Source organism: Grampus griseus (assembly GCF_964374135.1).
Source record: "Grampus griseus genome assembly, chromosome: 14".
Lineage (NCBI taxonomy): Eukaryota > Metazoa > Chordata > Mammalia > Artiodactyla > Delphinidae > Grampus > Grampus griseus.
This window is the reverse complement of record NC_139008.1, coordinates 10,085,620-10,105,947: the sequence shown is the minus strand read 5'-3', so window position 1 is coordinate 10,105,947 and position 20,328 is coordinate 10,085,620. Positions and strand designations below refer to the sequence as shown.

At 40.7% G+C, this 20,328-nt stretch overlaps 1 protein-coding gene across 1 annotated transcript in view; it reads left to right on the top strand.

Annotated features, from left to right (window-relative positions):
• LOC309832455 (general transcription factor II-I repeat domain-containing protein 2) overlaps positions 1 to 19,578 on the top strand; it is a 53,497-nt gene extending 33,919 nt beyond the window's left edge. Inside the window, exons 10-16 of the mRNA XM_082670269.1 lie at positions 8,315 to 8,371; positions 11,127 to 11,189; positions 12,436 to 12,513; positions 13,440 to 13,523; positions 15,322 to 15,505; positions 15,629 to 15,657; positions 17,763 to 19,578. Coding sequence (XP_082526395.1) covers positions 8,315 to 8,371; positions 11,127 to 11,189; positions 12,436 to 12,513; positions 13,440 to 13,523; positions 15,322 to 15,505; positions 15,629 to 15,657; positions 17,763 to 19,366 — 2,099 coding nt within the window. The 3' untranslated portion in view covers positions 19,367 to 19,578. The remainder of the gene's footprint in view (positions 1 to 8,314; positions 8,372 to 11,126; positions 11,190 to 12,435; positions 12,514 to 13,439; positions 13,524 to 15,321; positions 15,506 to 15,628; positions 15,658 to 17,762) is intronic.
• The last annotated feature ends 750 nt before the right edge of the window (positions 19,579 to 20,328 follow it).

Below are 20,328 nucleotides of genomic sequence, written 5' to 3'. Positions count from 1 at the left end.
TTCAAAATATCTAAAGGCAGAGACCAGTGGAAGTTCTGTGGTAATTGCTCTGTCCTGGGCCAACCCCACCCCACCCTCGTCCGCCCCCGCCTGGCCTGTCCCTTGTGACCAGTCTCCTTCCCTCTGAGCAGAGGATCTCTTTTCAATCCATCCCACACACCCCACCCCAATCACTTGTTCTCTGAAAACTGGGATCTGTCCACCTCTGTCCCCCACTCACACTGTCTGTGACTCCTTACCACCCGTAAAGTCCCAGTTTCCTTCCACGTTCCTACTGCTCTTTCTGGTCTCCCCTCCTATTTCATCTGCCTCCATCACCCTCCCTGGGCTCTTCAGACACACAGCTCGGTCTGTGATTCCTTGAACGTGCCCTGAATCCACCTTCCACGGGGCTTTTATATAAGCTGATCCCTCCCTGTGACTCCCTTCCCACCCTGCAGACCACTGAGGAGTTCCCCTGCTTCTTTCTGGGCACAGTCAGAATCTCAACTCCTGCAGGGAGCTTCCAGCGTTTAGTGTGACCTGCTGTGTTCTATCTATGCTTTTGCCAGGACTCCCTCAGCTAGTGGCAGGAAACACAGCATCTTACTCCTGCCCTGGAGCCCCAAGCCTGGGCTTTCTACATACTGAGCACTCGAATGTGCTTGCTGAGTTGAATGTGACCCTTATGAAGAATCAGTGTAACATTTGTTTCTAAATTACTGTTGTTTTGAACAAACTACTTTTAATTAAATTACGTCTTGGCTCCCAAGAATATATTTTTGAACTTAAATGACCTTGGTGTTGATCAAATCGTGTACAGTCAGGGATAGGATACTTACAGATTCTGCTCCAAAAGGCATCAGTGGAATGAACAAGTTAGATGTACCTGCAGTTGATCTATTTTAATTTTTCAGAAAGAAGTACATTATTTGAAGAAAAACATTTACGTTAAATGTGTGAATTTATAATCTTTCTCCTGCTTTTGGAAATGACAGAACTCTTCAAGAGATCTTTGTAGAACAGCTTCCTTCTTGATGCCAAAAAGTTCCAAACTGCCTAACATCGTGGACTCTATTCCATAGCACTGAATGTTTTTGTAACCATTTAGTTAAATACTCACATGCTGAAGTATTGATGTCTATATCCTTTAAGTAAGGGAGACATTTTTAAATCCAAAAAGACAATCAGTGTGACTTGCTCAGAACGGCGATTGGCCCTCGGGGAGCCCCAGTGAACACGGCCCCACCAGTGCTCGGAAGCTACCCCCACCAGGACCTCACGATCCATCTGCAACACAGATCTCTCGGAAGACCTCCGACACACATTTACACGTGCACACATAACATCTTGGCCCACGGAAATCCCGTAGGTCTTCTACATGTGCAAGGACCCCATCTCCAGGGTCCCCAGAAATGAAGAATGCACAGTACAAGCTGTGCTGAGACATAGTGCACCCAGGCTTCCTTGATGCTGATGGATGTCAGAGCATCAGTACCATTCTGTTTTCTTCCTGGCTGACGCTGCATGATATGGGAGAGAAGCCTTCCAGGCCCAAGGGAACATGGATACAAAAGCCCAAGATCAAGGAATTAACAGTCTTTCTCGAATCACACCACTCCGACACTGACTCTTCTGCTTCCCTATTTCACATTTAAATACCCCGTACATCGATTACATGGAGCCCAGCTGGATAATGCAAAATAATCTTTTCTGAAGGTTAGCAATGAGCACACTTAATCCCATCTGCAACCTAATTGCCCCTTGCCATGTAACATCATCTGTTCACAGGTTTTTGGATATCTTTGTGGGGGGCAATCAGCCTATCGCAAACAAATCGAGTAACCTAGATGAAATGGACAAACTACTGAAACTGACTAAGGATAAAACACAAAATTTGAATAGTCATATAACAAGAATTTGAATTAGTAATTCAAAAACTTCCTACAAACAAAAGCACAGGACCAAGTGCCTTCACTGGTGAATTCTACCAAGTGTTTAAAGTCCTTCACGGGACTTCCCTGGTGGCGCAGTGGTTAAGATTCTGCCTGCCAAGGCAGGGGACATGGGTTCGATCCCTGGTCTGGGAAAATCCCACACACCGCGGAGTAAATAAGCCTGTGCACCACAACCACTGAAGCCTGCATGCCTAGAGCCCGTGCTCTGAAACAAGAGAAGCCACCCCAATGAGAAGCCCGGGCACCGCAACGAAGAGTAGACCCTGCTCACCACAACTAGAGAAAGCCCTCACGCAGCAATGAAGACCCAACGCAGCCAAAAATAAAATAAATAAATTTTAAAAAATAACAAATAAAAAAATAATAAAGTCCCTCACAAACTCTTACAAAAGATAGAGGAGGGAACACTTCTAAACTCATTCTGTTAGGCCAGTATCATCCTGATACCAAAACCAGACAAAAACAACACAAGAAAACTACAGAAAAATATCGCTTATTCATAGACGTACAAACTTTTTCAATAAAATGCTAGCAAATGAATCCAGGAACATATAAAAAGGATTATACATCATGACTGTTGGGCTGCACCCCACAGGCCTGCAAGCCTTGTAGTTGCCCAGCCTCGAGACCAAAGAAAGCCCAGCGACGGAGACATCAGTGGCTTATTGGACAGGGGGAATCTTACACATCTGAAGCAAAGTCCTGGAGCAACACCCCACCGTGCGGCAAACAGTAGGCAGCACGTAACCGCAACCTTTACTGCTTGGAGGAGAAGGAGGCTACCATTTATAGAGGGAATCGACATCAGGTTGGCTCATCAGTTACCAGGAACACAGCGCTGGGGCAGGGGGCAAGCATGTACCAGTTACTAACTAAGCCCTATAATTAGGAGGACTGGGTAGTCATGTGAGTGAAGCAGGGACTTGTCGAGCTGGGCATGTACAGAGAACAGAAGAACAGCCATCTTGAATGGCCTGACCATACAATGATCAAGTGGGATTGATCCTAGGAAGGAAAGATTAGTTCAACATATGAAAATCTATCAGTGGAATAACAACATCATGAATAAAGGACAAGACCCACATGATTATGCCCATAGATGTAGGAAAAAGGCATTTGACAAAATCTAATACCCTTTCGTGATTAAAAAAAAGAAAAAAAAACACTCAAATTAGGAATCCAAGGGAACTTTCTCAACATAATTAAAAGCATCTACAGAAAACCTACATAGCTCATGTCATACTTAATAAGACGGAAGGCTTTCCCCCTAAGACCAGGAACAAGACACTTGCCACTTCTTTTCAACATTGTACTGGAGGTCCTAGGCAGGGCAATTAGGTAAGATAAAAAAGGCATCCGGATTGGAAAGGAAGATGTAAAACTATTTGTTTGCAGATGACATGATCTTGTATATAGAAAATCCCAAGGAATACACACACAAATTAGAGCTAATAAATAAGTTTAGCAAGGTTGCAGGATACAAGGTCAATATACAAAAATCAATTGTATATCCATATGTTAGCAATGAACAATCAAAAACTGAAATTTTAAAGAAGTCCATTTACCACAACATCAAAAAGAATGCAATACTTAGGAATAAATTTAACCAAAGAAGTGTAAGACTTGGACACTGAAAACTACACAACAGGGACTTCCCTCGTGGTCCAGTGGCTAAGACTCCATGCTCCCAATCCAGGGGGCCCGGGTTCGATCCCTGGTCAGGGAACTAGATCCCACATGCTGCAACTAAGAGTTCGCGTGCCACAACTAAAGATCCCGCATGCCGCAACGAAGACCCAGCGCAGCCAAATAAATAAATAAATATTTTTTAAAAAGTGGCTGCACTATTTTATAAAACAAACAAAAACAAAAAACTACAAAACAGTGTTGAAAGAAATTAAGGAACTAAATAAATGTAAAGACATCCTGTGTTCATGGATTGGAAAACTTTCCTACGATTTATATGGAAATGCAAGGGACCCTGAAGAGCCAAAACAATCTTGAAAAAGAACGAAGTTGGAAGATGTGTACTTCCTGATTTCAAAACCTACTACAAAGCTGTCATTATCAGTATTCCGTGGTACTGGCATGAGGATAGACATATGAATCAATGGAATAGAATGGAGAGTACAGAAATAAACCAATATTTTTATATTCAGTTGATTTTCAACAAGGGTTCCCAAGACTAGTCAATGGGGAAAGAATAGTCTTTTCAAAAAATGGTGCTGGAAGAACTGGATATCCACCTGCAAAAAGATCAATTTGGACCTCTACCTCACACAATATTAAAAAAGATGAACTCGGGACTTCCCTGGTGGCGCAGTGGTTGGGAATCCGCCTGCCGATGCAGGGGACATGGGTTCGAGCCCTGGTCCAGGAAGATCCCACATGCTGTGGAGCAACTAAGCCCGTGCACCACAACTACTGAGCCGGTGCTCTAGAGCCCACAAGTGACAACTACTGAAGCCCAGGCGCCACAACTACTGAGGCACGTGCGCCTAAAGCCTGTGCTCTGCAACAAGAGAGGCCACTGCAATGAGAAGCACACACACTGCAACAAAGAGTAGCCCCCGCTCGCCGCAACTAGAGAAAGCCTGCATGCAGCAACGAGGACCCAATGCAGCCAAAAATAATGAATAAATTTTTTTTAAAAACTCAAAATGGATCAAAGACCTAAGTATAAGAGCTAAAACTACAGTGCTCTTAGGAGAAACACAGACGTATATCTTTGTGACCTTGGATTAGACAATGGTCTCTTAGATATAAAATCTAAAGCACGAGCAGCCGAAGAAGAAAAAAGACAAACTGAACTTCGGCAAAATTAAAAACTCTTGTGCTTCAAGGAATATTATCCAAAAAGTGAAAAGACCACAAACAGAATGAGAGAAAACATGTGCAAATTATATATCTGATAAAGACCTAGCATCCAGAATATATAAGAACTCTTTCAACACAATAATAAAAATACAAACTACCCAATTTAAAAATGGGTGGGGCTTCCCTGGTGGCGCAGTGGTTGAGAGTCCGCCTGCCGATGCAGAGGACACGGGTTCGTGCCCCGGTCCGGGAAGATCCCACATGCCGTGCAGTGGCTGGGCCCATGAGCCATGGCCGCTGAGCCTGCGTGTCCGGAGCCTGTGCTCCACAACGGGAGAGGCCACAGCAGTGAGAGGCCCGCATACCTCAAAAAAAAAATAAAATAAAAAATAAATAATAAAAAAAAAGCAGACAGTAGCAAGTGCTGGTGAAGATGCGGAGAAATTAGAATCCTCGTACATTGCTGCTGGGAATGTAAAATGGTACCGCTCCTTTTCAAAATAGTTTGGCAGTTCCTCAAAATACTAAATGAGGAACATATGATCCAGCAGTTCCACTCTTAGATACATATCCAATTCTACATTTTCCCAAGAGAAAATGTATGTCCACAGAAAAACGTATACATTATTCTTAATAACCAAAAGGTGGACACAACCCAAGTATCCATAAGCTGATGAATGGAGAAACAAAATGTGATCGATCCATACAACGGAATATTATTCAGCCATTAAAAATAATGAAGTGCCGATACACACTGTAACATGAATGAACCTTGAACACACAATGCTGAGTGAAAGAAGCCAGACACGAAAAGGTACATATTGTATGATTCCATTTATATGAAATGTCCAGAACAGGCAAATCTGTAGAGACAGAAAGTCCATTAGTGGTTACAGAGTCTGAAGAGAGCAGGGAGTGAGGAGTGACCCCTAGTGGGCACAGGGATTCTTTTGGGGGTGATGGAAATGTTCTAGAAATAGTGATGATGGTTGTACTACCTTGTGAATATATGGAAAACCACTGAACTGTACACTTTAAAAGGATGAATTTTATGGTATGTGAATTATATCTCAGTTTTTAGAAAGCAAATTCAATGTAAGATTAACCTGGATAATCTGTATAAAATAAAATTTGTGATTAATTTTGACTTTTGACTTGAAAGCACTGATTATCAGATCATTTTGAACACATTTGATACCCATTCAGTACATAGGATTTTTGTTGTCAAAACTCTAGACCAGGAATATTTTTGCTATAACTGTGAATAAATTTACCTGAGAGCCCTTGTCCTCTTGGTAAATTGATACTGGTCATCTTAGCACTCATTTCCTTTTTAAAAAATTATTATTGTGGAAATTCCCTGGCAGTCCAGTGGTTGGGACTCAGTGCTCTCACTGGCGAGGCCCCGCATTCGATCCCTGGTCAGGGAATGAAGATCCCGCAACCCATACGGTGCAGCCAAAAAAAAAAAAAAAAAATTATTATTGTGGTAGAATATACGTAACATAAAATTTGCAATTTTAACCATTTTTAAATGCACAGGTCAGTGACAAGTACATTCACAGTGTTGTGTGACCATTGCTACCATCCATCTCCAGAACTTTTTCATCATCACAAACAGAAACTGTCCCCACTAAGCACTAACTCCCCATTCCCTTCCTCTCAGCCCCTGGCAACCCCCATTCTACTTTCTGTCTCTATGAATTTGCCTATTCTTGGCGCCTCATATAACTGGAATCAGACAGTATTTATCCTTTTGTGACTGGATTATTTCACTAGGTGTAATGTCTTCAAGTTTCTTCCATGTTGTAGCAGGTGTCAGAATTTCATTGCCATTCACTTATTTGTAATTTTGCCTTTTTTCTTTATGGAATGGCTATGAATCCATATCTCTAACCCAAATTTGATGATGAAATTTGTGCTCCAAAGCAGGTCCTTCAAACAATTCCTCATTTGAAGTATTTCAAAGGTCTGTTCCTCCATGCCCACTTTCCAGAGCATGTCAGTATTTTAAGTTAATCTACACTGAATTTACTGTGTGTGATATTTAGTTCTGGGTTGTTTTGTTTTTTTTTTTTTACTTTTTGGAATGGAAGAGGAGGAAAAGAATGTAATCTTGATCTTGCTTAGGCTTGAGCCTAACACGAGGCAATTTGTTTTTGTTTTTTTAAATTACTTACCTCAACTTCTGTTTGGTAAAGTCACGTAATGAGATTCAACATGGGTGCGTGACTTGCTTTTATATGTAAGTGATTTGATCTTTGTCACATTCGTGACTGTGTGTTACACAGCCTGACCAGTTTGATGATGCAACGTTGAAGTTACATGGTTTTCTAGAAATGAACCAAAGATGGCCTCTGTATATTGGCCCCTAGGTGGTTTATTTTTTCACAGCAGGATGAGACCTGTCAACTCAAAATCCTGCCAGCCCCCAATTCCAGGTGTCTGTATATGTGATATGCTGAGAAGGACACATCGCCATCTAGGCAGTGTTCTGGCTGAGAATGCAAGACCTGAGTCTTAACCATGAGGAAACATCAGACAAACTCAGAATGAGGAATGGAATGCCATAAAAAACGAAGACAGACTATGGAACCATTCAAGGTTAAAGGAGACGTGGCAGCTAAAAACAAGACCTGACCCCCCAAACCGGATCCCCTACTGAAAGGGAAAGGCTATAATGAACATTTGGGCAACTGACAAAGTTGGAATACGAACGGTAGAATAAATAAAATTGTCTCACATGTTAAATTCTGTGAGTTTATACTGTGATCGTATAAGCGAATATCCCTATTCTAAGGAAATAGTCACGGAAGTGTTCAGAGATAAAGGTCCATAATGTATGTACCTTTCCCTCAAATGCTTCAGGAAAAAAAAATGTGTGTATATACATCTATCTCTCTATATAGATTGGGGGTGGGGGGAGGGAGAGACAAAGATTACCAACAGGGTAAATTGTTAACATCATGTTATCTGAGTAAAGGGTAGATGGATCTTCTTTGTACTATTTTATTTTTGCAACTTTTCTGTGTTTAAAACTATTTCCAAATATAAAGGTTTTTTTTAAGAGAAGACATTTATGAGACAATTGAGGAAATTTGAACAATGCCTAGCTATGAGATGATGATAAAGAATAATTGTTCATTTGGAGGGGTCATCGCAATATCACGGTAATGTTAAAGGAAGAGACTTTACTTATGTACCTGCCTGTAGTTATGCAATATTTGCACACTGAATTCTGGGATTTACTTTAAACTACCAGTGCTGGGTGGGGTGGGCACAGATAAAACGGGATGACGTGAGTTGATGACTGTTGGCGCTGAGGGACGGGCACATGGCTTCATGATGCCATCTCTCTGCTTTTCTGTGTTTGAAATTTTTCCAAAGCACAGATAAAAACAAAGGAAAAAACGTAAAGAAAGGATCGTTTGTGTGAATTTGATATTAGGGAGTCGAAGTATTGCATGTATATTCCTGTGGGGGTCTTGAATTATTTGCATTGTTCTTAAATGATTTCTTTTTTAAAATTTGTATTTCTGCCTTGTTTGCTTTCCTTTCAGAGAGCCATCATTCTTCTGCCAGCACTGAAGTAATAGAAATGGAATTACCAGTGGAAGGTTAGAAAAATAAGGCATTTTCTCTTTCTCTCTCTCTCTTTTTTTTTTTTTTAGTTTACAGTATTTTGAAGAAAATATACCCTTTTTTTTTTTTTTTTTTGCGGTACGCGGGCCTCTCCCTGTTGTGGCGTCTCCCATTGCGGAGCACAGGCTCCGGATGTGCAGGCTCAGCGGCCATGGCTCACGGGCCCAGCCGCTCCGCGGCATGTGGGATCTTCCCAGACCGGGGCACGAACCCGTGTCCCCTGCATCGGCAGGCGGACTCTCAACCACTGCACCACCAGGGAAGCCAAGAATATACTCTTTTAAACACACATTTGGAAATACAGAAGACAACATGCCTTCTTAGAGAACTGGCCGAGTCCTCATCCTAAGATGTCATATTAAGAACTCTGTCACTCTCTTACTCTTTTGATTTGTAAATGATTCTACTTTAAGTGCCTGGATATAGAGGTTAAGTGGTAAGAAAACTTTGCACTGATGCCCTTTGTTACTTTATTTCATTTTGTCTTCTTGATGGGCTTGCCAAAATCTTTTGAGCAAAGTTGAATAGAATTTTAGGAAATTCTTGAATTAGAGGTAGAACTTGATATATACTTCCCTCCATTCGTATATAAACCCTGAGCATCATATTTAAGGCCTAAACTCTTAAAGTGGTTTATGTAAGATAAAATTAATAAAGGAGATTTCCTCTGCAAACATAGAAGTATGAATGTCTTTGTCAGTTTACAGGCAAATTGATCTTGTTTTTAGGGATTGTACATCTGTCTCAGTACCAAAATGATTTGAGTTTTTCTTTCACATCAAAAACTTTCTCCAAGGAGCCGAGTTGCAGTCATTTTCGATAGCTTTCCTGATTTAGGGAGTCTGGGGTTTTTTGTTGTAGAGGATGGTTCTTCTAGTCTCTGACCTAGAAGAATTTTGGTAGATTTTGCCAGAGAACATACTATGATCGAGTCCAGTCTTAGAATTGTTCATTCACTCATAAAATTAAATTCAAATTCATTTTGAACTTCATTGCTTTAGAACCAAGAAGACAAGCGGACTCTGTCATTATTTAACTCCTGTTTATTTTTCTAAATTACGTCTTTTCATTGTGGTTAAAAAAAAACACATAACATACAATTTACCATCTTAACCACTGTGAAGTGTGCAGTTTGGTAGTGCTGAGTATATTTACATTGTTGGGAAGAAGATCTCCAGAACTTTTTGTCTTGCAAATCTATCCGTATTAAACAACAACTCCCCCATTTTCCCTTCTGGCAACCCCTATTCTACTTTCTGTCTCTATGAATTTGACTACTTTGGTATCGCATATAAGTGGAATCATACGGTATTTGTCTTTTTGTGACTAGCTTATTTCACTGAGCATAATGTTCTCAGGATTCATCCATGTTGTAGCGTGTGTCAGGATTCTTCCATTAATCTTTTGTTTCTTTTCTTTAACTCAATCTCTGACCTTCTCTGGATGTAAAGGAGGACAATTATTTTGAATTGAGTTTAAATCTGTTCCTCCCTTATGTCATTTTACTCTCCTTTGTAAAAGCCTGTTAAGGTATTGTTTGGTCATTTTTTAAATGGATGGATAGTACAATATTTGGAAAGAAGAAGACCTGTGTAGGGGTCAGTTGTAGAACGGGTGCTGAATTAGAATCAGAAAGTTTTCGTGGGATGTTGGCCCTCGAAATAGTTCATATCTAAACAGATTTTTTTATTATCACGATATTGTGGGAAGCCCATTTACAATAGAGCTGAATTTGTTTGATTTTTAAAACCTTTTTATTTTATGTCAGTCCTTTTATTTTTTTTATTATTTATTTATTTATCTGGGGCAGGATGGGGCCACACTGCACAGCCTGTGGGATCTCAGTTCCCCAACCAGAGATTATACCCTAGGCCACGGCAGTGAGAGCCCAGAATTCTAACCACGAGGCCACCAGGGAACTCCCTAAAACCTTTTTATTTTAAAATAATTATAGATTCACAAGAAGCTGCAAGAATAGTACAGAGCAGTCCAATGTACCTTCACCTGTTTTTCCCCAAAGGTTACATCCTACGTAACGATGGTACAATATCAAAACAGTTTGCATTCTAGTCTTTTGCTAACAATTAATGTAAGATTTGACAAATCTTTCTAAAATGAGCTAGAGTTAGGCGAGGTAAGCTAGCCAGGCTTTTGTCTATATGTAGAACTTAATGTATATGTCATAATTCTTATCCACCAGAAAACTCAATTAGGTACTTCAGGTGCCTCATATAAGTGAAATCGTATGATATTTGCTTTTTTGTGATTGGCGTATTTCACTGAGCATGTATATGTCGTGTACATTACATGCGTCCATGTAATAATAGACCACGAATCACCTGGGGGCTGCTGGCAGGATAAGAAAGGAGCAAATGGCTTTTTTTGAATCCTAGTAATTCCCGATGACAACCACAAAACACTAGGACCGCACGTATTCCATTAGCTCAAATAGAAGGATAGTCTGTGTCCATTACTGCGAGTAACTTCATATTATTTGATAATATCTGAAAGTTTCTTATCTCCTCTTATCCCTTATAAGATTATCCTTTATTACCCTATTCTCCTTTTTAAAATTAAAATTACCTTTATGTTTATACCTCTATGTTTAGTAAATATAAAATGTACTTAAAATGCCAGGATAAGCGACTTTTTGAGTAGAGGAGCAGTAAAATGTTGGAACATGAGAATACATAAACAATGAATGTCATGTTAGAAATTTTTTTTTTCAAGATTCTACTCAGCTTGCCCCTTCAGAAATGAGTGAGGACCCTGAAGCTGAGGTGAAAATTGAAGGTTGGTTGCCAAAAACCTCGCCACATTCACACGGCTAAGTACGGTTTTCATTTTTTCTGAAAGGGAAAAGGTTGAACTCAATGTGTGTGTACCTATGACCAGAGCAGCCCATATTCCCATCAGGTACCCAGGGCTCTAGGCTTGTCAGACAACAGAATTAGGCTGTGCAAATTAGCCCTGGCCAGAGTAGGGTCAAACTGTGCTTGGTCCAATGAGGAAAGAATGAAGCCAGAAGGAGGGGAATGAAGTGAGGAGGGGGAAACTGAAAGGGAGAGGGGAGAGGGGGAGGATGAAGGGGGAGGGGGAAATGAAGGGGGCAGGGAGGGAAGAATGAAGGCAGGGAGAATGAAGGGGGGAGAGGGGAAGAACGATGGTGTGTCTCCTTGTGTCCCTTTGAGGTCTTGCTCTTCAGATGCAGAATCTGAAACACCCAAATGGTTGATCTTTCACAGAACACAGGGTTTGAACTTCGAGTCCCTCGGAAAGGACTAGACAGGCTCATTTACATTCGCCATTTAAGGGAGCATCGTGTGTATATTTGACCAGAAATCATGATAACGTCAACTGTTCTTTTACTATTTAACCCCATCTGAGCCTTTCCCTGACTGTCTGTTACCTCATTTCTCATAGGACATCTGCTTCCTAAGTGTCCTCTTGGACACATTCGTATGTCTTCTTTCCTACCCCCCACCTGTAAGCCGAGAATAACAACAAAGGAAACATTTTTTTCTTTTTTCTTTCGGCTGAGTGGCATGCAGGATCTTAGTTCCCTGACTAGGGATCCAACCCATGCCCCCTGCACTGGGAGCTTAAAGTCTTAACCACTGGACTGCCAGGGAAGTCCCAGGAAATATATTGTTAAACACCCTTCTTTTTAAATCAAATTAGACTGAAGTATCAGGGGCTATGAACTAAATAAAAGCCATGGTGCCCTTTCTCCTTTGACATCGACATTAAACTACAGAGACTCAAACGTCAGTTATTGCCAAGCCAGTTAAATGTTCTCTGGAGTTTTAAAAATTTAGCCTGGCCTTCTTTTTTCTTGGCCATGCCTCCTGGCATGCACAATCTTAATTCCCCAACCAGGGATTGAACCCAGGCCCTGGCAGTGAAAGCGCCAAGTCCTAGTCACTGGACCACCAGGGAATTCCCTAGTCTGGCCTTCTGATCAAAGTGGCAATTTGATAGTTTTAGAGGAGAAGTAGCCTAATGTTCTATAAGTTCTAAATTTCAATTTCTGTTTAAGGAAACACCAATTCATCCAATATTACAAATTCTGCAGCCGGTGTTGAAGATCTTAACATCGTTCAGGTGACGGTTCCAGGTATGGAATTCTATCTGACTTTATCATAATTTAGATTATGTTTTTCATTTTGTTATATTTTAACCACTTTGTGACATGGGTTAGTCTCTTGGAGCTATTTTTTTGCTAAGTTCACCCTGTCAACTAAGGAAAGACAATTCAGGAATATAAAATATGCTTCCAATTGCCGCACACTGAATATCTTGCTATATTGTGCATTGTTTATCAGATATATTGCTTCTCACAGCCCTGCCCTGGTGCATTACCTGGAAAATACCCCTTAGGGCAGCCAACTCCAAACACTGGCTACCATTGGATTGGAACTGGCCACAGAGGTGAAATGTATTTGCTGCCCATCAATTTATCTTCTTTTCTGAATAGGTGTATATAAAACATATCTGGAGAGATACAAAAGAATCTAATAGCATAGATTCCTCCAAAGAAGGAAACTTGAGAGCTAAGATAGGGATGGAAGGGAGACATTTCATGATGTACTGTTTTATATCACCTGAATTTTGAACTACATAATCACTTTTCGTTATTCAAAATTAAATAGAATAAAAATTTCAAGTATTAAAAAATTTTCCCCCCTAATCCTAGTACATACATCTTATTCATTTGACTTGCTGTATTGCACTGGCTAGGATCTCTATTATAATGTTGAAGAGTAGGGGTGAAAGTGGACATCCTTATCTTGCATGATATTGAAAATGTTCTCTAAGGTAGTATGTCTTATATTTACATAGTCATAATTTGGAAAATTCTCTGTCATCTATAATGCCTTAAATTTACAAATTTCCAAAATGCTTAATTATTGCTAAAAGTAAACTGAATGATAAGCCAGGTAAAGTGCTTTCACATGTGCTAACAGGTGTTTCCTCCAACAGATTTTCAGGGGAGCAAATAAATGAATAAACCTGGTTTGCTTGTTTTTTTAATTTTTTTAGATAATGAGAAGGAAAGATTATCAAGCATTGAAAAAATAAAACAACTAAGAGAACAAGTCAATGACCTCTTTAGCCGAAAATTTGGTACGTTTTTATATTGTTACATAACCAAATTTTATACATTTGAAATATTTCCTTCTAATTGATTACTTTATCTAAGAAATTGATCTTTCTGTGAAGGAGATGTGATCAAAATTAGTGTGTATTTTTACTGAAGAAGAACTTTTACATGGAAACACTAATTTCATAATAATAATAGCTATCTTTTGGCCAATAGGCACATGAAAAGATGCTCAACATTGCTAATTATTAGAGAAATGCAAATCAAAACCACAGTGAGGTACCACCTCACACCAGTCAGAATGGCCATCATTAAAAAGTCTACAAATAATAAATGCTGGAGAGGGTGTGGAGAAAAGGGAACCTTCCTACAGTGTTGGCGGGAATATAAGTTGGTGCAGCCACTATGGAGGACAGTATGGGGGTTCCTTAGAAAACTACAAATAGAACTACCATATGATCGTGCAATCCCACTCCTGGGCAAATATCCAGACAAAACTATAATTCAAAAAGATACAATGCACCCCTATGTTCATAGCAGCGCTATTCACAATAGCCAAGACATGGAAACAACCTAAATGTCCATTGACAGATGAATGGATAAAGAAGATGTGGCATATATATATATATATATATATATATATATATATATATATATATATATATAATGGAATACTACTCAGCCATAAAAAAAGAATGAAATAATGCCATTTGCAGCAATATGGATGCTAGAGATTATCATACTAAGTGAAGTAAGTAAGAAAGAGAAAGACAAATACTATATGATATCACTTATGTGGAATCTAAAATATGACACAAATGAACCTATCTACGAAACAGAAACAGAATTACGGACATAGAGAACAGACTGCTGGTTGCCAAGGGGGAGGGGGTTGGGGGAGTGATGGAGTGGGAGTTTGGAGATAGCAGATGTAAGCTTTTATATATAGAATGGATAAACAACGTCCTACTGTATAGCATAGAGAATTATATTCAATATCCTATGATAAACCATAATGGAAAAGAATATTAAAAAAAGAATGTAGAGCTTCCCTGGTGGTGCAGTGGTTGAGAGTCTGCCTGCCGATGCAGGGGACACGGGTTCGTGCCCCGGTCCGGGAAGATTCCATATGCCGCGGAGCAGCTAGGCCCGTGAGCCATGGCCACTGAGCCTGCGCGTCCGGAGCCTGTGCTCTGCAACAGGAGAGGCTACAACAGTGAGAGGCCCACGTACCACAAAAAAAAATAAAAATAAAAAATAAAATAAATAAAAAAAGAATGTATATATATGTATAACTGAATCACTTTGCTGTACAGCAGAAATTAACATGACATTGTAAATCAACTATACTTCAATAAAAAAAATTTTTAAATAGCTATCTTTATCAAATCATTATGTTGTACACCTAAAACTAATACAATGTTATGTCAATTATATCTCAATTAAAAATAAATTTAAAATATTTTTTAAATAATTATAATAGCTATCTTTCACTTACTGACTTTTCACCATAGCTAAGTATTGTTTTTAGTGTTTGACTTGTGATTCATCATTTAATCCTCACAAAACCCTTTTCAGGTAGATACTATGATAATGCCTATTTCATGGGGAGAGAAACAGTCTGCTACACTACCTGTTACCCATTTCAAAATCAATAAAATTATTCATACACCCTAGCATGGCTGGAAAATAAAGTAATGGCTGATCACCAATGTTGTTACTTGATGCGATTAACTTTAAAATCTTGACATTAAAGATAAAGCATGGTTTGGGAAAAGCAAGTGACACACAACTGGTTTTACACTCTTTGTATCATCACAGGTGAAGCAATTGGAGTGGATTTCCCTGTTAAAGTTCCCTACAGGAAGATCACCTTCAACCCTGGCTGTGTGGTCATCGATGGCATGCCCCCGGGGGTGGTATTCAAAGCCCCTGGCTACCTGGAAATCAGCTCCATGAGAAGGATCTTGGATGCCGCAGAATTTATCAAATTCACAGTCATCAGGTACGTGAGAGTCCCCTGCCTGGTCAGGAGAATGACACTCACAAAAGTTTGTCAAATAGAACTAAATGGACAAGAGAGGAAGAGTGACCTCTGTTGCACTCACCAATGTCTCTTTCTCTTCAGACCACTTCCCGGCCTTGAACTCAGCAATGGTGAGTATTCTGGGGGAGAGAAGATGGTCCTAGCCCCTGCTGTGCCACGTGCGCTGTCTCAGTGGACACTCACCACCAGAAAGAGCAAAGCATGCCGCTCTTTATGTGCATTTTGTTTTCCTGCTTCTTTTAAAGCCCTCTAATTCTGTGACTCGAGTTCCAGGCACTTTTTTCTCATATAACAATTCGATGGCGCTTGCTGTGTGTGATAACATACCACATTCTTATTCAGGAGTCCTTTATGGGGGCGGCTCGTATCATAATACTGAACTACTATACTACTCTACCTTATTTGGTAAATAGTACCTGCCTGGCCACCCCTGACCTCCCCACAGTTCAGAACCAACAGGGCCTGGCACAGCAGGGCTCCCAGAACCCACTCCAGTTGACTTCTGTTCTGATTGGGCAATGTCCCAGCCACTCTACTTGTTAAATATTTTTAATGTCTCCCCTAAAGTCCTTGCAAGCAAGTCAAAATCCTATTGGATATTAAAGCAGAAGGCGTAACCAGCAAGGACCTCCTGTATAGCACAGGGAACTATACTCATCTTGCAATAACCTATAATGGAAAAGAATCTAAAAAAGAATATATATATTTATATATATATATGCATATGTATATATAACTGAATCACTTTGCTGTACACCTGAAACTAACACAACATTGTAAATAAGTATATTTCAATAAAATTCTAAAAAAGTAAAGTACCTATAGAAAGAAAAAAAAGCATAACATGTAACAGTGTTCCCAAGAGTCATCTAGGGAATCTCCTCATTTAAATTTGGAAACTAAAGTGTTCTTTTAAAATCCACAATTATTATTCCTAAACTCCTCTGGTTGTTAAATAGCTTTTTACGTTTTTAATAGGTTTATTGTGGCATAAATTTACATACCGTAAAATTCACTTGTGCAAACTGTACACAATTCAGTGATTTTTAGTATATTTACAGAGTTGTGCAACTATCACCACAATCTAATATTAGAACATTTCCATCCCCCCACCTGAAAGATTCCTCCTACCCATTTCTGGTCATTTCCCATTCCCACCCCCAGCCCCAGGCAGCCATTAAATTGACTGCTTGTCTCTGCCTACATTTTCTTAAAGTGAATTTTTATACCTATGTTCTTTCAAAGTAAAGCTCACCTGCATCGTGGCCCATTTCTTTACATTGAAAACAAGTAAGTTCTGTGAGGGTCTGTGGCTATCACCGGTGTCTTTTGGGACTCACAGCAGTTAAATCATACGTCTTCTGTGCTCATTCCCTTCTCTGTTATTTCAAACTTCTCTTGAAAATCAAATGAAAAAATATATGTTAAAATGCAGATACACTTTCAAATCATTCTCATTTAAACCAGATGGGCAAGCATAGCCACTTGCTGAACCTCACCAAAGTTGTCTTTCTTTTGGCTTATCTACCTTTTAATTTTATCTATTTATTTATTTATTCATTTATTTATTTATTTATTTATGGCTGCATCGGGTCTGTGTTACTGTGCACGGTCTTTCTCTAGTTGCAGCGAGCGGGGGCTACTCTTTGTTGCGGTGTGGTGGCTTCTCTTGTTGCGGAGCACGGGCTCTAGGTGCGCAGGCTTCAGTAGTTGTGGCACGCGGGCTCAGTAGTTGTGGCTCACGGGCTCTAGAGCGCAGGCTCAGTAGTTGTGGCGCACGGGCTTAGTTGCTCCATGGCATGTGCGATCTTCCTGGACCAGGACTCGAACCCGTGTTCCCTGCATTGGCAGGCGGATTCTTCACCATTGAGCCACCAGGGAAGCCCCTTGCCTCATCTACCTTTTAAAAAGGGAATTAGTGGCCAACATTGAAAAACCGGGGACTTTTTCATAAAAGTCCATTTCCAGGGTTTCTTTAGCAATCTGACGATCTGGGCAGGCCAGGGCCATGCTCCCTCTGGCAGTAGTTCGCTTGCCCCGAGTGTCCCCCATCCTCACCCCACACCTCTGCAGGGCTGGGGTGCTCTCCAGTTAACCCCGCCCCACCCCGCCACCTTATCCCTTGCATTTGTCATCATGCTCTTGCTGGTGTTAGACTAACAGTCGATTTAAGAGAAAACTGAACTGTTTCTTGTCTCCATGTTTCTATCAAAAGTGGGAAAAAGAAAGATAGACCAAGAGGGCCGTGTATTTCAAGAAAAGTGGGAGAGAGCATATTTCTTCGTGGAGGTGCAGAATATCCCTACGTGTTTAATATGCAAACAGAGCATGTCTGTGTCCAAAGAATACAACCTGAGACGCCATTATCAAACCAACCACAGCAAGCACTATGACCAGTACACAGAGAAGATGCGCGACGAGAAGCTCCAGGAGCTGAAGAAAGGGCTCAGAAAGTATCTCTTAGGGTCATCAGACATCGTGTGTCCCGAGCAAAAACGAGTGTTTGCAAATGTGAGTCCAAAGGAAAACCCTGCCGTCCAGCCCATAGAAGACGTGGCTGGGAACTTATGGGAGAAATTACGTGAAAAAATCAGATCATTTGTGGCCTATTCTATTGCCATCGATGAGATCACAGATATAAATAACACCACCCAGTTGGCCATATTCATCCGCGGCGTTGATGAGAATTTTGATGTATCGGAAGAACTTTTGGATACGGTGCCCATGACGGGGACAAAATCTGGAAATGAGATCTTTTTGCGTGTTGAGAAAAGTCTTAAAAAGTTTAATATCGACTGGTCGAAATTAGTAAGTGTGGCCTCAACTGGCACTCCTGCAATGGTAGATGCCAACGACGGGCTGGTCACAAAACTCAAGTCCAAGGTGGCGATGGCTTGCAAGGGCTCAGATCTGAAGTCCGTTTGTTGCATTATTCACCCGGAATCGCTCTGTGCTCAAAAGTTAAAGATGGACCACATCATGAGCGTGGTAGTTAATGCCGTGAACTGGATCTGCTCCCGCGGACTGAACCACAGCGAGTTCACGACTTTGCTCTATGAGCTGGACAGCCAATACGGCAGCCTTCTGTACTACACGGAGATTAAGTGGCTCAGCCGCGGGCTGGTGCTGAAGAGGTTCTTTGACTCGTTGGAAGAAATTGACTCCTTCATGTCTTCCAGAGGCAAGCCCCTGCCTCAGCTGAGCTCTCAAGATTGGATCAAAGACTTGGCCTTCCTGGTGGACATGACTATGCATCTGAACACGTTGAATCTCTCTCTCCAAGGGCATTCCCAAATCGTGACACAGATGTATGACTTGATTCGGGCGTTCTTGGCTAAACTGTGCCTCTGGGAGACTCATTTGGCCAGGAATAACCTGGCCCACTTTCCCACCCTGAAGTCGGTTTCCAGAAACGAAAGCGATGGGCTGAACTACATTCCCAAAATCGTGGAGCTAAAGACGGAATTCCAGAAAAGGCTGTCTGATTTCAAAGTCTACGAAAGTGAACTGACCCTGTTCAGCTCCCCTTTCTCCATGAAGATCGAGAGCGTCCAGGAAGCGCTCCAGATGGAGGTAATTGATCTGCAGTGCAACACGGTCCTGAAAACCAAATACGACAAGGTGGGAATACCAGAATTCTATAAATACCTCTGGAGCAGCTATCCCAAGTACAAAACCCACTGTGCCAAGATTCTCTCCATGTTCGGGAGTACCTACATTTGTGAACAGCTCTTTTCCATTATGAAACTGAGTAAAACTGAGTACTGCTCCCAGTTGAAGGACTCCCAGTGGGATTCTGTACTCCACATCGCGACGTGATGAAACACACTCCCGCAGGATCCCGTGGGCTGGAAGCCTAGAATCCTCTAGGCCCGAGGGGTTGCAAGATGAGAAAATGAGTTATTAAATATATCTGGTTTTCTGTTTTTTCCCACTTTGACTCAGAAATGTCATTTGCAGTTATCATACTTGTTTCTATGACATTTTATGTTTCCCCATAGCCCAGTAAAAATCAAGAAAGTTTTATTGTATTTCTAGTAGTTGACTCTTCTTATGCCTGGCCTGTTTCACTCACTCACATACTAGCTTGACCCTTGTGGGCATTGGGGCTGCATCCCAAAGTTTAAATCAGTCCACAGAGAAATGGAGAGACAGATGCATATATGCACTGGGGGTCTATGTGCACACACATCTATCTCCCCGCCATTGGCATGGAATTCCGTGTGACCTCACGTGTTTCCAAGTTGAAGGAGAATCAGTTAGAGACGTGTTCACATACTGTGGTGTCTCTGCCTTAGCTGTCCCTGCCTCCACATGAACCTGGAAAGGTAGGACTTAAAATGGAAAATCCCAAAACAAATAACGTAGGTTTTCAAAGCCTAAGTTGAGGTTTGGGGGCTGTCTTTTTTTTTATATTATCCTTTATTTTGAAATCATTTCAAATGTATAGAAAAGTTGCAGAAATGAAAAGAGCCTGAAGAACACTTAATGCCCTTTTGCCAGATTCCCATATTATTAATATTTTACCCCATTTTATCATTCGTTTGCTTTCTCTCCCCCTCTCTGTCTCCCGTGTGTGTGTATAACATTGCCTGTGTGTATAAATGACTGTATGATTATCTGTAATAATGTATATAAACTTATGTGCATAGTTTCTTTCTGAACCATTTGAGGGAAAGTTGCTTACCTCATTTATCCCTAAATACTTTAGGGAGTATTTTCTAAGAAGAGGGTTTCTATAGCCATGACTTAGTTACCAACTCCAGTAAATTGAACACGGA